Raw genomic sequence first — 18311 nt, 5'->3', positions numbered from 1 at the left:
TTTAGGGGCCCTAAGAAAAACTTAGTTCCACAACACAGGAGACAAACCCACAGGTCTTCAAATATTGTTGACCATCAGTGCCAATAAGCTCCAAACAGCCGAGCAGATGATCAGAAGTTATCATTTAGTCCATTAGATTGCTAGGGCCATGGATTCCCCGACCCTTTCTATAGACTGGACTGGTTCAGCTTAGAATCTTTTGGTGTAGTTTTCTTTTAATTCTTCCCAACTTAAAGGCATGTTGGAAAGAATTATGTAAAGCAGAGTGGGACTCTATCTCTCCCTTTTTCAATCCTGAAAAAAGTTCCTATTGCTTTAACAATGACTAAGTAAAGTTATTTTTAAAGCAGCAGCAGGTTTTCCAAGGTGTACAGAACCCTGTTTTAATGTCTAGCATAAAGGTGCTGTTCTCACATGAGATCTGAAGCACTTCTTCCTAATTACTTTCCATCAACATGATAGCTCTCCAACACCTGAACAGAGTGAGACCAGATTGGTGGTGAGGAAAAGCTAGCAAAGCAAAGATCAGGTCTGAAAATCAGTTGAATTAGGCAGAGGCTGCAGAACCCCCCCCCCCCCCAATTCTCCAGTGCATCTGTTTGGGAGAGGCAGTTGGGCAGCTGCTCCTAATGTTGCCAGCTCCCCTATTCTAAGCCTCCTCTTAGTAATGTGATACAGAATACAGTACATGCAGTGCACCCCTTCCCTGTGCACACATACACACAAACATTCATAGATGTAACACAAGGTGAAAGCAGATGCAACATGTTACTTTATTACACAGAAGAAAATATAGGTGCGTGTTATGAGCACAGATAGGAAAGAATTCCAGAAGTCATGCTCTACATGCATACATTATATATATTTAAGCACAATACTTTAAACACTACCTTGATATACTATTTCATCATTTTGCCCTTGGGATTTTTTTTAAAAATCCATTTAATTATTTTCAAGTGAGCAAAAAGTAAAAAGTATATGGAGCTGTTTTCTATTGCTTAAGGCAAAAACCTTTTTTTCTCAAATGCTGATTAAAATTGGAAGTAGGTTTGTCAACTAAAACGTTTTTGTTAGTTAATCATCTGTCTCTGCTGATGAAACAATGAATTAATCAAAAGTTGCAGTGCTAATTTCTTAACATTGACTAGCATTGTAACTACCTTCTGTGACCCTTTTACACAGGCTAATTCAGAATTTTAAATACATACTTTAGAGCTATCTTGTAACATACATTACTTCCATTTGTCCTGAATTAGAGATAGGATATAAATCTAAAAAGTAAATAATTAACAATAAATAATATGCCTTCTTAAGTTTCAAATAAATTATTTTTATTTTGTCAGGACAAAGACCTAAAGCAATATATGGATGACTGTGGGAACATTATGAGTGTGCATAATGTAAAGGTGGGTCCTAATCTCTAATTCTTAATTTGAATTTTTCCTAGTGCAAATGCCATCTGATGTTCATACATTTTTCTAAATATTTTTCCTTCAGAAAATGAATTTCATTATTAAAATATACTTAAACTTTGGCTATGAGAACTTGACTTGTTACTATAAATATTTAAGGAATTTGGTTTCATAAATCAGTTCTTGCCTTTTCATAGACGCAACACTTTTTATATTGTTATATTTTCTTTCAAGCAAGAGCAATTTGCTTGATAAACAACAGCTGACAGAATAAATGTGGTCGACAGCATAATGTACTAGAACATCATGAAATTTGGCTTATATAATTATTCCAACTGTTGTTGTCTCCAACTTTAACCCTGTAGGGTCTTTTTTGGTGTCTCTGTGGATGGGTGCAAGGTGGGGGTAGGGAAAATATAGTAACTCTTCTTTGAAATCCTGTTGATATACATCTAATAGTGGCATTAATAGATTCCAAATATGAATATTTTAACTTTCTGTTATGGGTAAGTTTATCCAGAGATTGAGGAGGTAACAAAACATCCTTTAAAAAATCCTTTTAAAAAAAGAGAACAGAAGACTATTTCTAGAGTAAATTTAGGGAGCAGTGTGACTGGATAACCATAGTTTTGTAACTATGCATATTGAAAGATACATGGCTGTCTATCAAGAAAAAAAAAAAAAGATTACTATTGTGTGACAAATATAGCTCACAGTGTACAAATCTATCTTTTCTTTAACATTATGGATAAATTGGCAAGATCTGTGAAACCTATTTAATGCTATCAGTTGGTTCCCTTCCTCCGTTCAGTTTGGCAAGATTTACCTCCCAGTGTTTTCCATCTTATTACATGGTATTTTCAGTTATAAAAAAGAACAGGAAGTAGGAAATGAAAAAGTCTTCCCTCTGCCAGAGGTTCTGGAGAAGTGCTGGTGGTCAGAGTAGACAGTGTTGGCTAGGTGGACAAACAGACTGAATTCTTTCTGACATGGTAGACTCTAGTAGTCTAGTAATCTTATAATCCAGTTCCCTGGGTTCGCTAGAAAATGGTTATAGGAAAAAGAGATATTAATATCCTGCTTTTTCATAGTACTTACATAAGTGAAATGAACCATCATCGAACTAGTGTGAGTCTGCAGTTATCACATGACCACAGAAGTCTCCTTTTAAATGGCATTGAGTGCTAATGTGGCCAGGTAGTATATTGGATGTGGAACAGAGAGGTCTAGGCCTAAACTCCTTTGGTCCTGAGGGAGTAATGTTATTTCGCTCTCAGTTTTCCATATATTTTTATTTATTTTTATATATCAAATTTGTCACCGCACATCTTGTTGAACAACTCTGGGCAGTTTGTAAAACAGTTAAAATCAATTAAAATGACAAAATTACAATCTACTGTTAATAAGTAGAAAATAAATAGAACCAAGAATAATTGGCAGTCACTCAGGGAGCGTCATCGAGGTGCTAGCCACCCCCAGGATTGGGTAAGATTATCACCCCATGCATGCTGGCAGAGCCAGGTCTTTAATCCTTTCCAGAAGACCGGGAGGATAGGGGCCTGCTGCACCTCTGGGGGGAGACTGTTCCAAAGGGCAGGGGCAACAGCAGAGCAGACTCTCCTCCTGGGCCCCGCCAGCTGACATTCTCTTGCTGAGGGATCCACAGCATGCCCTCTCTGCCTGACCAGGTGGGACCCATGCCATGTAGGGCTTAAAAGGTGATAACCAACACTTTGAATTGGACCCGGAAGCAGACTGGGACCCAATGCAGCTTATGCAATAAAGGTGTTACATGTGCCATTCTTGGGGCCCATGTCCACGTGGCTGCATTTTGAACCAGCTATAGCATCTGGATACTCTTCAAAGGTAGCCCCATGTAGAGCGCATTGCAGTAGTCTAGCCGAGATATGACCAGGGCGTGAGTGACTGACCAGAGAGCCTCCTGATCCAGGAAAGGGCGTAACTAATGTACCACACGGAAGTGGGCAAAGGCCTATATATATGACCTAGCAGGACATTTATTGTCTAAGACTAGAACATTTGAGTTTATGCATGAGAAATCATTCAAAGCCGTGCTCAGGCTTGTAGTTTCTTAATGTGCCTCTGGGTGAGTCACTATCCCTTGCCATAATTCACCTCCAGCACAAATAGTGGGAAGCTAATAAATAGGAGGAAATGCACTTTTCCTGCACATCTTGGATCAAAGGCAAGAATAAAACAAGGCAAAGAAAATATATAATCCAGTCACTGTGCAAATGGTTAATAATTGTTATTAGCAGTTATCACTTCGGAGCAGGGTTTTGTTTTTTAACTTGCCCATTTTTGATGCAGTGTGTCCTGCTATCCAGAGATAGTAGAATTGGAGACATGAAAGCACTGATTCAAAAAAATGAGGAAAAAATATTCTGTGCTGGATTCCAGCATTTTATTCCAGGGCACTAAGAATGAGTACAAAGGTGGGTAGCCCACTATGACATAATAATGAAGGTTCATGAAGAGCACTGAGAACATAATGGTTTACAGACCTCTTTTGAAAAATGGTTTGCAAATCCCAGGAAGAAGCTTTTTGTTCTAAAACCACTTTGCAAACTATTCCTGAGCACTAAAATATATGGCAGAATGTTAAGGTATTGTGCGTGCATTTCTTATGTAATGAATAAGAATAACCCTGAGCTTGTTTCTTATATAAGAGTGCAGTGTCTTTGAGCATGTGGCTGTTGCCGTAGGTGTTAGCCAGACATAAAAATGCAGAGAAAAAGCACTGCAGAAGTGTAAGAAAAACAGGCATGGGGGTACAGTTGGATCAAAATAAAACTTCTCATGGCTGAGGAAGTATGAGATATGCGATTAAACATAGATAGAGACGCACTGTTAGGAATGGTGTTTGTTATATCGTGCAGCAGGCTTAACCTGCAGTTTGGATTTTACTGCATTTCAAACAGATGTCTGCAGGGTAAGGGAAAATAATCAGAGGCAGCAAGATATGGATTGCAAGGCAATATGGAGAAATTTTAAAATAATTATATCCTGTAACATAGATAAATTGACCAATTGCAATCTGGATATATTAAGCATCTGAAAACAGCTTATGGTTTCAAATATTTTTTTCTTCTTTGCATTCATAAACATACTGTTTTTATTATCTTGGCAGCTCTGAGGTTCAACCAGTGTAGGTTTCATTATTGTTCCTGAAAGGTTTACTAATTCCCCCTCCCCTTTACAGTTATTTTTATACCAGATTCTGCGTGGTTTGGCCTACTGTCACAGAAGAAAAGTACTACACCGGGACCTAAAGCCACAGAATCTACTAATTAACGAAAGAGGAGAATTAAAGCTAGCGGACTTTGGTTGGTATAAGAACTAATAACTTGTTTTAACTAGAAAAAATTATTTGCTTTATTTCACTTCTAAGAACACCTTTGAATGCCTACATTGGTTTTAGGAATATGACTCTGCATGTGCATACTGAGATAGCCACAATTCACATTTCCTGAGTTTTTGCTCAATTGATTTAAGAGCCATCACACTGCATAGTTTCCTTGTGGGCTAATGTTGCTGGTCATTGACCGAATAAACTAACTAACTAACGTCCTCCCTTCTTCCTTCTTCCTTCCTTTTTTGTGGGCTAATGCATGACTACACAGTCCTGGGAACCTAAAAATCTTCTTGGAAGAGAATTTACACTATTCTTCAGCACTACTACCGATATTCTGACAAACACGTTCAACTTTGGGCCAGTCGTTTAGCTGTTTTATCAGAGAAGCACATTCTTGTTCTAATTCTTTCAGAAATAGACTTTTTTTCTCTTTCACAAAATCATGATGATGAAAACTCATCATGCTTCGTAGCATTTTCCCTCAGCTATTTCTTGTGCTCTCTGCTTTTTGCTAATTGTATGTAATTCACCTGGTTGTAAAGGCATGTTGCAGTGTTCTTTCAGTTTGAAGTACAGATTATGTTCCTTTTCTGATCTGCCAGCTATATGTGTTACAGGTCTCAAAAATCTTGTTCAAATGCCTGAGAGCTAGTATTAATTTTTAGGTGACGGGGAAGACCAAGCTCTTCTTGGGAGGAAAAGCACACAAAAGCACAAATGTGCAGGATGAGGTAGAAATTGTTACAGCCTCACAGGAACATTCTGGACATTATGGTGAAGAGTTGTTGTTGTTGTTTTTTTAAAAAAAACAGCCCCTTCCACTTTTTCCCTTGTCTGGGCACTTGGCACTTTCTGTGTGTTTTTTAAAGAAACTCTACTGTGCAAGGGTATCTTCTCTTTCGTGGCCCATTGTGACTCCCATTGCGGTAGCACTTTTCGGTCATGCTCGGTAGTACTGCAGACAATGTCTTACACAGTTTCTTGATGAAGCAACTCTTGTGCCATAGGCCAGTGTTGCTTCCAGGTGATGTGGCTTACAATTCCCTTCATACTCAAACTGGATGGCCAATAGGAGTCATTGGGTGGACACCAGATTGGAGAAGGTCGCCAGAGGCACTTCCTCCTTAATAGGATTTGTGAATACATGCCAGGATTTCAGCTCAAGAGACATTTTATTTATTTCTCCTGGGGACCACTTTCAGAAGTGGATATGGCCAGAACATGTGGAACTGAATTTAATTTTATTGTTTTCATTGTTTACATTCCTTTTCTTTATATTTTCTTTTCCCTTTCTCCTTTGCTTTATTTTGGTTTATTTTCTTTGTGTACTGATAAAAGGCTGTCCCTTTCTAAATGCACAGAGAGGAATGCAAGCAATCTGGCAATACAGGAAGAGATTAATCTCTACCTGAATCACCAGTTTGCAAGGGAAAAGGGACAGTTCAAAGGGAAGGGTTTGGCGGAGATTGCTGTTAGGGTAGGTGGGAAGGTTTAGCAGAGGCCTCATCACAGTCAAATGACAAAAGTGTTTCTCAAAAAGGAACAGGCTCATTATTAGTAGTAGTAACCCCATAATATATGTGCATGCTTTTCTAAACATGAGTGATACCTCATCTAAAGTAAAAAAAAAAAAAGAGGCAGGGAGAATGTATCATGTATGTTTGTACTCACGCATATGTTTACATGGTTAATTCCAATCAAAGTTGCTGAGCAAAATGTAGCTGAGACTGCATCTAATGGCCATTCTGTAGAAAGCATTGGTCTGTTAAAAATAGATAAATGCCCCTGTTATATAGCAGCAAGCAAATGCTCAGTCATACTTTCTGAACCACATAAAATTTCTGTGAAAATTTTATATAATATGAAATTAAAGGAAGCTAGAATAGGGCTAGGGAAATTCATTTTGTTGTACGCCACCCAGAGTCACCTTGTGTGAGATGGGCAGCTATATAAATATGATAAATAAATAAATAAAATAAATTTTGCACTTTATTTTTAAAGGCCTGGCTAGAGCAAAATCTGTTCCTACGAAGACTTATTCAAATGAAGTTGTCACATTATGGTATAGGCCTCCAGATGTTCTCCTTGGATCTTCTGAATATTCAACACAAATTGATATGTGGTATGTCTTTCTCAAATATTGACCTATTTGCTTTCATTCAGATTAAACATTCAGTATGTTTTTTCTAACCTATAGTAACCTTTGTTAATAGACATTAATACTGGAAATGCTTCTCTAGTTCACACTTGAAACTGGAGGAGGAAGAAGGAGGCAAAGAAAACAGTGCAAACTTTCAAAATCTCCGAGATTTAGTTGTTTGGAATCCCTGAAATTTAAACATCTTCATATGTGAAATCTCAGTAGTGAGACTGAATATATTATATTCAATATATTGAATATATATATATAAACCCTGTCCATTACTTTTCATAACCAAGGAAAAAGCAATAATATAGTGTTGGGATACTAACTCATTGGCAGTTATATGTCCTTCTTGTTAGCATTAATACAGTAAGGTCAAGTAGGCAATCCCACCTATCATGAAAACCATATATTTAAATAATGTCATCTCCATTGTAATGCTTATTTGAACTTTTCCTCTCTTAAAGGGGAGTTGGATGTATATTTTTTGAAATGGCATCTGGAAGACCTCTCTTTCCTGGGTCAACTGTGGAAGATGAATTGCACTTAATTTTCAGACTTCTGGGTAAATATGTTTAGTTTACAGCTGTGGGTTTATTTTGCTCTTATTAAGAGAATTTCTGAAAATGTTAGAATTGCACTGTAATTCCAATGTTTATCTGTTTATAAAGGGGGGGGGATATGATTTGATATTACAAGTCTGTAATTTTGTTGAAATCAACATTTTATTGTATTGTATTGTATTTTAATGCCTACATATGATTAGTACTCCTTGTGTTAATTTGCTTAATCTTTCAACTCAGGAACTCCATCACAAGAAACATGGCCAGGTATTACTTCCAGTGATGAGTTTAGGAATTACAACTTTCCCAAGTACAAGCCACAGCCTTTGATCAACCACGCTCCAAGGTACTTGAAGTTCAGACTCCACATATATCATAAGTGTTCTGTCTGAAAAAACTAGGAACTCTGTATGTTATAAGATTATTTCTAAATGGCTGATTATTCTTATTGTTTAGTGGATATTTCTCCAATGAGCTGTAGTACCTGTGCATAAAGAACAGTAGAAGAATTTAATTTGTAAAATATCTGCTAATGATCCAAATTAATAGTATTTATTTATTTATTTTATATCAAATTTGTCACCACCCATCTTGTTGAAGTGACTCTGGGTGGTTCACAGAAGAGATAAAATCAATTAAAATACAATATAAAAACAATCTTAATAATAAATAAATTCTAAGAATGATAGAGAATTGGTGAATAATTCAGGGAGCATCATCCTTTATAACTAGGGCATCAGCTATAAAAGTGAGAATTGATTCCAGGAATCTGTTGAAGTTCTGAATTTTAACTGTAGCTGTACATAGGCTTATTGGATATCTTGTCATAGTAGTTTGTTATTTTTTTTTTAAGTGTTGTGGCAGTCCAGTTTTAAACAATCAGTCACCCCAACAGATTGTATCTGCCTTCCCCCAAATAGTCTTCAGTTCTGTTCAAGAGGGTTGGGAGATCTTCCAGAGAAGATTTGGCAAGCACAAGAGAAAAGAGCTAAAGATGTTGCTAGTGCATGAGTAGAAGTCCCCTTGTGTGATATTCTAGAGATCAGATGAAGGCTGAAGACAGCCCCTGTATAGGAAAGAAAGCAATTTGAATGCCGCAACTCCAGGAATATGAGATTTCCTTTTTTTTTTTTTTTTTTACTTTTCAGCAAACCTTAATGGCAATATAACCTAGCATGTGCTTTCTGAATATATTAACATTATTTCTTTAAAAATGCATTGTTATGTATTTTACAATTCTTTTAGATAATTAAAAGAGTAATGTAATTCTGTGTATAACAACCCATATTTCAGTGATTAATTTTATTCGTTTAGGCTTCTGTTTGCTACACATTCTCCTTTACACCATTTAAATTATATTAGATTAGGCAATTATTTTCTAGCTCATGTGAACTCATATTCATTTAGTGATAAAAAATGTTGCATTTTCAAAATATACTACTTTACTTTGGTGGTAAGCATGTGTAATACATGCTTATATATTTTCAATGCCAGTTCCATGATACTTCAGTTTACTTAAAAGGATTACTTTTTTAGTTTTTATACTAATGAAATAATACAATGAAATAATAATATTAAAACAATGCATTTAGTCATAGCGATAGACACATAACCTTATTAGTGTTAAGTAGGCTACCATAATTACCTTCAAGATACTTTGAAATTGGAGGTATCTCTTATGCAGAGGCACACACATTATTTCGATTATTAGAATCCAATTTGGGAAGTGTATATGAAATGGCTAAACAGTGAATATATGATTTATTTCTAGGCTTGATTCAGAAGGGATTGAACTGATAGTAAAATTCCTTCAAGTAAGTTGCTTTTTTGTATTCTTTATACATGTACTTTCAATTAGTACTTTTCAAGTTGTTTATTTGGTGGATTATAAGAATACAAATTAACTGTGGTTCAAAATAGAGCATTATTTAGATGTTGCTCTTGTATAGAGATGCAACTTTTTTTATTGTAAAGATCTCTTCCTTCAACTGATGATTTCATATAGTAAAATGCTGAAAAACCTACATAAATGATGAATTCCTTAAAAGATTTTGGAGTTCAACAGCAAAATTAATTTAGCATATGCACACACATACACAAATAAAGGCAAGAAAAATATACTACAGTTTTTGCCTGAGTATGTATGTGGAACCCAACTTATTTGGGCTGCATTCACACATAGTACTAAGCCAAATTTTTTAAATAACAGGTCTTTGGATAAGATATACTAAAGCCAAAAATATAACAAACAGTATGGCTTAGTATTGGTACCTTGGCCCATGAAGTCAATCCATTAATTCATCTATCTCAGTATTGTCCACTTCTGATGTTCTCAAGAAGCACCCAGTGGTACTGCCCTTAGTGTCTGTCAAGCTTCCTGACCCACTTGAGCTTTTTACCTCTTTAAATATTTTTTCATTAAAAAGAATGAGAAGTAGTAATGTTGCAAAGCAGAGCTCCCACCTCTAAAACTTTATTTCCAATCATGCTTCTGGCCCCTGAAGAGTGCATATTATTAAAATTCCAGATGTGCTCCCCAAGACAAAAAGTTTGGGGGCCTTTGGTTTACCTTTACTGATAGCAGTTCCCTAAGTTTTTCCCAGTCGTTTTACCTGAACTCTTCTATAGCTACAGGTACTAAAGACTGGACATTGGGATTTTAAGTAAACAAAACCTATACTCCATCAACTGTGCTTTAAAATATTCTTTATCCTTTTGTTTGCCAGTATGAATCAAAGAAAAGAATTTCAGCAGAAGAGGCTATGAAACATGCATATTTCAGAAGTCTTGGAACTAGAATACATACCCTACCAGAAAGTAAGTTTATTGTGTTATTGATATGTGCTGGGCATCTTGTTTTGAGGAGAATTTACCTTACTTGGTCAGAAAATTAAGAACTTTTCTAAACATTGTGTGGAATCAAAAGTTGTATCCACTTGAGTTAGGTTGAGTTTAAACTAACAGCTGTTGACCCTGTATCTTTCATCTTAGAGAGACCTTTACTGATTTCCACTATTGGGTTCAAATCAAGTTAGTCTTGAGCTGTTAGCTCTTCCTGCTTTTGTCCAGCTGGGATTGGAGGCAGGGATCATGACAAATAAAAGAGCAGTACTCTTTTCTTCTTCTTTGGTGAAGTGGTGTGCAAATCCTTACAGTTCCTGCAAATCCTTCAGGGTTGTTCAGATTGGGATATTCTATAAATACTGTTACTTCAAGTTTTTTTCTTTTTCTTTTTTTTTGATCCATAATGTAATTTGAAAGCGAGACACTTACTCAGGAAAAAAGTCACTTCATGTATTGTTTCAGGTGTGTCAATATTCACTTTGAAAGAAATTCAGCTACAAAAAGATCCAGGCTTTCGAAATTCCACTTACCCAGAGACAGGTATGTCAAGTAATATTTGCATTTCTTTTTCAGGATTGCATGACATAGAGCAGTAAAAGCCATACCTGGTAAATAAATAGAATTGTGTGGATTTCTTAAACAAGTTTTTTTAAGAGTTTTACAAATTTGGAGTTTTTCTTTATGATCTAGTTCCTTATGTAACAGAGGGAAAGGGCATTGCTAAGTAGCTTGGCACTGTTGCATCACATGCTGTTGTTATCAGGTCCATTCTGTGAATGGCTGGGTCCATGCATCATGCTAAGCTATGATTTGTTTTAAGATGCAGATGTTTAGATAAGTCACAGTGACTGGATTCACATATACTATTGAGCCATGTATGGTAAATTTCCAAACCACAGTGGCTGAATTCAGAGGTCATGCTAAGCCAGAACTAAACTATACTGTAGCTTAGCACAATGTGTGACTCAAGACTAGATGAAGATCACTCTAAGTATAATGCACACAGAAACTGCTCAGTTCATTTCTAAAGCTATCTCATGTGATGATGAATGTGTACTGAAACAGTCAGAGCCCTGTGCTGACTCGAATCCCTTAACAAAATACATGTTTTATGTTCTAGGACATGGGAAGAACAGAAGGCAAAGCATGCTTTTCTGAGGCGGGCAGTGCTGTTTCAAGCTCAAGGCTGGCTTTACCTCCATCAAGGATTCTGATCTGAAAGCAGTTCTTCCCTTGGTGGACTTGAAATCTGTTTGTCTACACTGTCCTCCTCACAGTGCAGTCTTTTTATTTCAGACCTACTGGTTTTTTGGTTTTTTTGTTTTAATATATAAATATATATATTTGTTGTCACAATGTGACAAATTTTTGTACAGTCAATTTTAAGGTCTCCTCCACCATTAGATCCAGTAGGTTACAACTGTTAATGTAACAGTAGCTGCAATTTTTGTGCAGGACTGAGAAACACAGTGCATTATTTATTGCGTAATCATTGCTGCTAAATAACTACTGTCTGTATAGTTAAGAAACAACTGAATGCCTGCAAGAGTTGCGGTGGCTTTATATGCTATGTGAATGCCTTTGTTTCTCTTTGGATTATTGCTGCAGTTTTATATCTTTGGTTTTTTTAACTGCAATGTTTCCTGGAATGTAAACACAGCTCTCTTGACTGTTAAATAGTTACTATTCACTTTAACGCTCTCTAGTTCTTGGCCTGTAAAATGTATTATTTAACATTAGATGTAAAGTAACTAGAATGTTACCAAATATCTTTTAAAAGCACTTACTACAGATATTAATTCAAACAAATGCAAAATTACCTGGGATCAAGTTCCAGAACTCTTATTTTGGCTTATATCAGAAATGATAAACCATCTGTATGTGACTCATAACTGTTATCTCCCTTCTCTAATTTTTTCTAAAGTGCACACTTCTTAGAATATTTTTAATACGTGGTATTTCACTAAATGTTCTAATGATTCAAGGCAAACTATGGGTGCGATGCAACCCAGCTCTATTCTCTAATTGCCACCTGCTTTGGTGGCTGTTTTGCGAACACATGTTCACTGGAAAGCCACTAAAGAATGCAAGTCCACAATAAAGAATATATAACATTATTCTGCAGGCTCCACCAAGTATGAGAACTTAGAGAGTTTTAAAGGTTTTAGATGTTATCTGTTTATTGGAGTTAAGTCATCATATTACAGTACTACTAAACTTACGTATCTCAGTGAGTATCATAAGTACCTCCTGGTGATAGGAACAGTATTTTTCAGCATTTGTGTTCACCGTTTGGAACCTCTTTGTTTAGTGCATCTTCCAGAGGCTGTAAATCTTTATTAGTATATTTTGAAATGGTTATGTAAATCTTTGGCTGATATATCATGAAAAATAGTCATAGATAACTTAATTTTTTTTTCCTGATGTTCACTGTAAAACATTCAGGGGTCCTACCATTTCTGTTCAGGAAATCTTGTAGTTGATTATTGTTATTTAACAGTATTAAGTGAAAGATTTTGTATGTTTCTTTTAACTTTATTTGTGAATAGTGATTGTGGCATGTTTTGGAATGTTTTCTTAATGTTTTATGATAATAGTAAAAATTAATTTGGGAATTTTTTTTCTGGAAAAGAAGTCAAATTTATGTAAAATGGTGACTATTGGACCACTGCTGCTTTTCAGCATTTGTAAACTGGTTTTACACTTAGCGAAGCCCAGTAGAGCTAACCAACTGCTGTTTATTTCTAACTGATGGACCTGTATTAATTTTGTACTTTTGAAAGTATAAATATTATATGGAAATCTTCAATAGTGTTCAGACATTCTATGATCACTAGCATTCCACCATGCAGCTTTGAGAAACTTTTTTGCAGTTCCCTCACCTTCCTAAAATCACTTCCCAAAATCATTGATGAACTGAAGAAAGATTTCCTGTCACTTTTCAGCAACAATAAACCTTAATTTTTAAACATGACTTCCCTTGAAAGCTTTAAGCTTTCCCACCCTGTATTATGTGTTTTTAAACTTAGCAACTGATCCAGTGAAATCTGTACAAAAACTAGTTTGTAGATGTAGTTTGGCTATATTGAAGTAGCCAGAGGACATGTAGAGACTGTGGTTGGTTGAATCTGGAATACACTATTGTTGTTTGTAAAGAAGGTTTAAACCCAACTTTCCAGATTCAAAACTGGTTTAGAAAACTGCTGCTTGACAAACCAGTAAGACATCAACCAATAAGGGCATAGCAGGAAAGCAGGGAGGAAATGCGATTTTTAAACTCGTGAAGTAACTCAGAAATTGCCTTTTACTCAGCAGAATTGTGGTTATTTCTCCTACTAATATATCTGCATAAAGCATTATTACAGTTTAAGAGATTTGATCTGTTTCTAATGTACACATCCATTTCTGGGTGGAACCACATATGTTCCTTCCTTGACTGGAAAATACTCTGCACAAAGGAAGAGGAATTGAGATGACATTTGCTTACTCTCCTTGCAGCTCCTCACCATCTTTCTCTTAAGGAAAGAGGAAGAATTGGCAAAAAGTTCTTCTACATTCCTCCAGCAGGAATCCCCTTGCTCAAGAGAACTTTGAACCCAGCCCTCAGAATTTCGTGAAATTCTGACCAGAATTTCTAACAAACAGGGATTAAATGCTAACAAATGGAACAGATGAGATGCAAAACAAAAATCTTCATAGCTAATAGAAAAGGAATTGAAATTGTTATACATGACATTACCAAATGTTACATTTGTTATTTAAGAATTTGTTGAACATTTCTAATCTATAAATATAAGTTTCTCACTTATCAACTGGGCTCGGTGTTATTCTCATTAATGCTACTTGAAATGTATGCAATCTTTTATTTTTTTTTTCTAAGCATTACAATATCCTCACAACAGCTCTGTGAGGTAGGTTAAGTAAATATCTTGAAGATATTCCAGTGTTTACATACGTAAAGAGTGAATTAAAATAATTAAAGATTTTTTCAGGGTTAGAGGATATTTATGTTGGAAAGCAGGAATGTTTAAGGCAGCATTCCTCTTCCTGACATCCTTTAGTCATACTGGGCTACAAATCCCAGCATACCTAGCCAATAATGCAATGCCAGTTGAGAGTTGTACTTGCAGCGCATCTGGGGGAAAGCCTGGCTTAATAGATATTTTGTTGGTATCTTGTTTAGTCAATTGTACTTCAAAAAGATTGTATGCAAATATGAATATCTTCTGAAGTATCTGACTTGGTAGAGCAGATGTACAGTATGTGTTAACAGTGGTGCCATTTAAAAGTTTTGTTTGAAAACTGTTGTGAACAAATAAACATATTTGGCTGTGTCTTGCAGGAGCAAATCTTGTGGATTGTGCAACAGAAGGAGCATCATCTTTTTTATTTATAACTATAATTAAGTAATCTGTATGTTTCAGAATAAGGTTCATTATTACCAAGAAAAAAAAGGAGAATTTCCAGCTTTATACTTTAATGGAATGCAAACAGTTATGTTAAACGACATCCACATTAATGCATAACAGTGTCTGTTCCCTGTATATCTTTGAATAATTTCTTCTTGACTGAAGCAGTTAAAACTTCACACCATTTTCCAGTAAACATGATTGCTTGGTATACTTTATTTTTTACACAGCAAACACATCAAAATATTTGTAACTTTAAAGAGTCAACATGTAATTCACATTGTGTTTGCCACAGAAACTGCCTGTGAAAATGCAGAAGTGTATTTGCAGCCATGATGTTGTTTATCTTTCTATTATAGTATCTTCGCATCTCACATTATAGGTATGCAAAAACATATATAGAGAGCATTGCTGTTAATTGACTTGCTAAATATTCCACTAAACAATTAAACCAATCTTCCTCAACCTGGGGCCTTACAATGCCCAAATGTAGTGCTGACCAAGAATTATAGGAGCAATAGTTCGACTGATCTGGTGGGTACCATTAGGGAAGGCTTACCGATTTCATTTTTCTAGTAAGATTCCATCCAGTCCACTATAGGCTAATTAAGGCATATGAGGTTTAGAGAGAGAGAGAAGGGATTAGATACAGCATTTAGGAGCACCTGGAAAGACATCAAACAACTGTTAACAACCAGCTACTATTCTTTAATGTAATTTGTATTTAAGGAAATGAATTTGAGAGGAAAGATGGCTTTGAATATGTAGCTTATTACAGAATGTTCATGTTCTGGCTTTTATAAAAGTTACAGTATACTACTGATGGCCTCACAGCTCATAGTCTCACAGCCCCTTAACAGTTTGCAGAGAAGCCCAGGGTCCCAGTTACTATACAAACTAACCTGAAAGCTTCTGATATGAACTCTTTTTCAGTTTAAATCTCATATCTCACTTCCATATCTTATCATTACTAGCCCAAAGTAGCCAAAGTAATGGCATTGTTCCACATGTCACAACTGGAAAGAATACCATTAAATCACATAGCCTACTTTTGATGTAAAATACTATAAATCAAAGGATAAAATACTACACTGTTAACACAATGATGCAGCATGTCATTTGCTGCCCCAAAACCAATTGTACAGGTGCTTAAGCCCTGTTTCAAGCAAAGTTTAGAACAGTTTTCTTTACATGATTTTAATGTGCATAGATCAATAGCTTATTTTGATAATTATTTTATTTAAATGCCATAAAATCATATTACAATAATTGGTCTTTTTTTATGCTTTTCCTTCTTTTTCTTTAGCATGGAAATTCAATGATTCCAAATGCTTCTAGTATGCTAAACTATTTTTAATGTTTTCCTGCCAAAATAGCTGAGTTTTAAGATCAGTTCTTGTTGCATAATCAGAAAAGGTGTAGATGCTGGGTTTCACTCTTAAATTTTTGAAGCTTCCAGTTATTTTATTAAGCTTAACAACTTCCAAACTGTAAGATTATTACATTCCTTTCCAAGTTTGTGATAGCTGTATTGGTTTCTGCAGTGAGACATCATACTTGAAGTGAATGTAGGAATATAGTTTCAGAAGTATAAGGAAGGAAGTTAGTGTAGGATACTCTTGGATCAGTATGTATAAAAGGACTAGTGTCCAAATATTCTCCAAAACATCTAGCGAGATTCTGTGCACGAGACAGAACATTTTTGGCAATGAAAATGTGTTCCGTGTATAGAATGTGGTAACTTTGACACTGCAATGCATCCTTGCCAAAAAGAGGATGGTGAGCGTATGCCAGAAAATGTGATGGAATACTAATCATGTGAAAAGTCTGGGAATCAGTGGGCTCTTCAAATAGCAGAAACGTGTTCCCTTGAAGAAGGAAAAGTAAATCTCATTAGGAAACAATGTGAAGTGAAGATCAGTTGCAATATATTAATTTTTGCTTCATGCTTTTACTTCAATACATTAAAAAAAATAGTTTCATAATCTAGGAAACCAAAGATTTGTCATTTTTGCCAAAGCTGGAGCACAGAGGCAGAATATTTTCACACTGACTTTGAAAATATGACATAAATTTGGATTCTTTATTTAACCTGAATGTGTTTTCTGTTAGAATATTGTTAATGTGGTCATAAAATATGCATGTATAAGATATCTTTCAGATTACAGCTAAGAGACACAATACTCTGCTTCTGTGTTGCAACCCACATTTATTCAATTTTGCTTTGTTTTGTATTTCATCAGGGAACCAGTCATAATAATCTAGGAAGTGGCAAACTCTCTTCTGCTTTCAGAATTCTAGCCTACTGAAGAGGTCAAGAACCTGGATAGTTTTTAATCACAATGTTCAATATCAGGTTAGTACAAAAGAGGGAAAAAAGAAAATCACTTAAAGCTTATTCTGGGTATTATAGTGTTTATTTCCCAGTTATGGAGAGGACCTATCTTCTTTTTAGACCTTTTTTTTTTTTTTTGGTAAGCACGACTAAAACACTTCTTGAAAAATCAAAACTGTTGAATTCTTAAAGCCTTGGTCCATGTACCATTGGAGACACCTTTTCTCCATCCCTGATAAGAAGCGTGTGAGAATTTTACCTGTTCACAAAAATAAATTTTAGATTGACATCTCTTTTAACAATCAGATTTATACACAAAGATAGTGGCACTGAATAAGGCTACTTCCTCTAATTTTAAAAATGCCCCTAAAATACGTTGCAAATATTTTAAGACCATATTCCTATTATCAGAGATAAGAATTCAAGCACTAATGTCTAAATAGTGTTCTATTCTTAACACACTGCCCAAAGTATTATGGCCCCTCAGTTCAGGAAGTAAACAGAAATATTCTTTATATATTTGGAAAGCGCTTAATTCAAAATTACATGAATATACTGCACCACATGGCTGACCATAAGTGGAATACTGAAATACTAGGATGGGGAGAAGAGTGTTCAATACTTGGTTCTTTTCCAACCTTTATCTTAATACTGGAAAATATATAAATCATTTATATAACATTATGCAAAAGAAGGCACAGCCGGTTATAGTTTACACAAGCATGATGCATAATATGCAGAAGTACAGAAGTAAAACATTTCACATCCTTTACATATTGTTTAGAAATGTATTAAGAAAAGTACTTCATTAACAGTGTTCAACACTTGGAGAGCAGGATATAAAAATTATAAGTTGTTTTAATGCACAAAAGATTTCTTATACAAAAAACCCTTCACTGTATAAAAATGCTAAATAAACATCATACAAGTAGGTCATCTGTGTAATGGAAAGTGCAAACCATAGTAAAAGAGTTTCAGCATGTCCTCCTGGTGTTACCAGAAAAATGAAACCCATCAGAATGGCTGTGTCAAATCCAGTTTATTAGTGAGTCCCTAGTTTGCTGAGACATCAGGATTTATGAGCATTTGGAGAAAGAAGAACTGGAGAAGATGCCCCATCCAAGCTGGGAATTTGCATTGGGATGTGACCATTTAGCAGAGTTGGAAACTATAAAAAGAGCAAAGAAAAATGTCACTGATACTCATATTTCTGTATAGGCTCTCAAGCA

The 18311-nt window shown here is 35.4% G+C and overlaps 2 protein-coding genes across 5 annotated transcripts in view; one reads left to right on the top strand and one right to left on the bottom strand.

Moving 5' to 3' along the window:
- CDK17 (cyclin dependent kinase 17) overlaps positions 1-14226 on the top strand; it is a 94545-nt gene extending 80319 nt beyond the window's left edge. For both annotated transcript variants that reach the window (XM_025171263.2, XM_007435330.4), the window contains 9 exons: positions 1344-1406; positions 4636-4759; positions 6790-6910; positions 7399-7496; positions 7735-7840; positions 9266-9308; positions 10221-10311; positions 10801-10878; positions 11459-14226. In XM_025171263.2, coding sequence (XP_025027031.1) covers positions 1344-1406; positions 4636-4759; positions 6790-6910; positions 7399-7496; positions 7735-7840; positions 9266-9308; positions 10221-10311; positions 10801-10878; positions 11459-11496 — 762 coding nt within the window. In that variant the 3' untranslated portion in view covers positions 11497-14226. The remainder of the gene's footprint in view (positions 1-1343; positions 1407-4635; positions 4760-6789; positions 6911-7398; positions 7497-7734; positions 7841-9265; positions 9309-10220; positions 10312-10800; positions 10879-11458) is intronic.
- Positions 14227-14551: 325 nt separating this feature from the next.
- The window catches only part of ELK3 (ETS transcription factor ELK3), a 50156-nt gene continuing 46396 nt past the window's right edge, over positions 14552-18311 (bottom strand). For all 3 annotated transcript variants that reach the window (XM_088141900.1, XM_088141902.1, XM_088141901.1), the window contains one exon: positions 14552-18250. In XM_088141900.1, the coding sequence (XP_087998026.1) occupies positions 18152-18250 (99 nt within the window). In that variant the 3' untranslated portion in view covers positions 14552-18151. The remainder of the gene's footprint in view (positions 18251-18311) is intronic.

Source organism: Python bivittatus, unplaced genomic scaffold (assembly GCF_059951505.1).
Source record: "Python bivittatus isolate LINGU-HERP-01145 unplaced genomic scaffold, Pbiv_v1 ctg000330_np1212, whole genome shotgun sequence".
In the NCBI taxonomy this organism is placed as follows: Eukaryota; Metazoa; Chordata; class Lepidosauria; order Squamata; family Pythonidae; genus Python; species Python bivittatus.
Note: the sequence above shows the minus strand (reverse complement) of the source record. Positions and strands in the feature narration are given on the sequence as shown.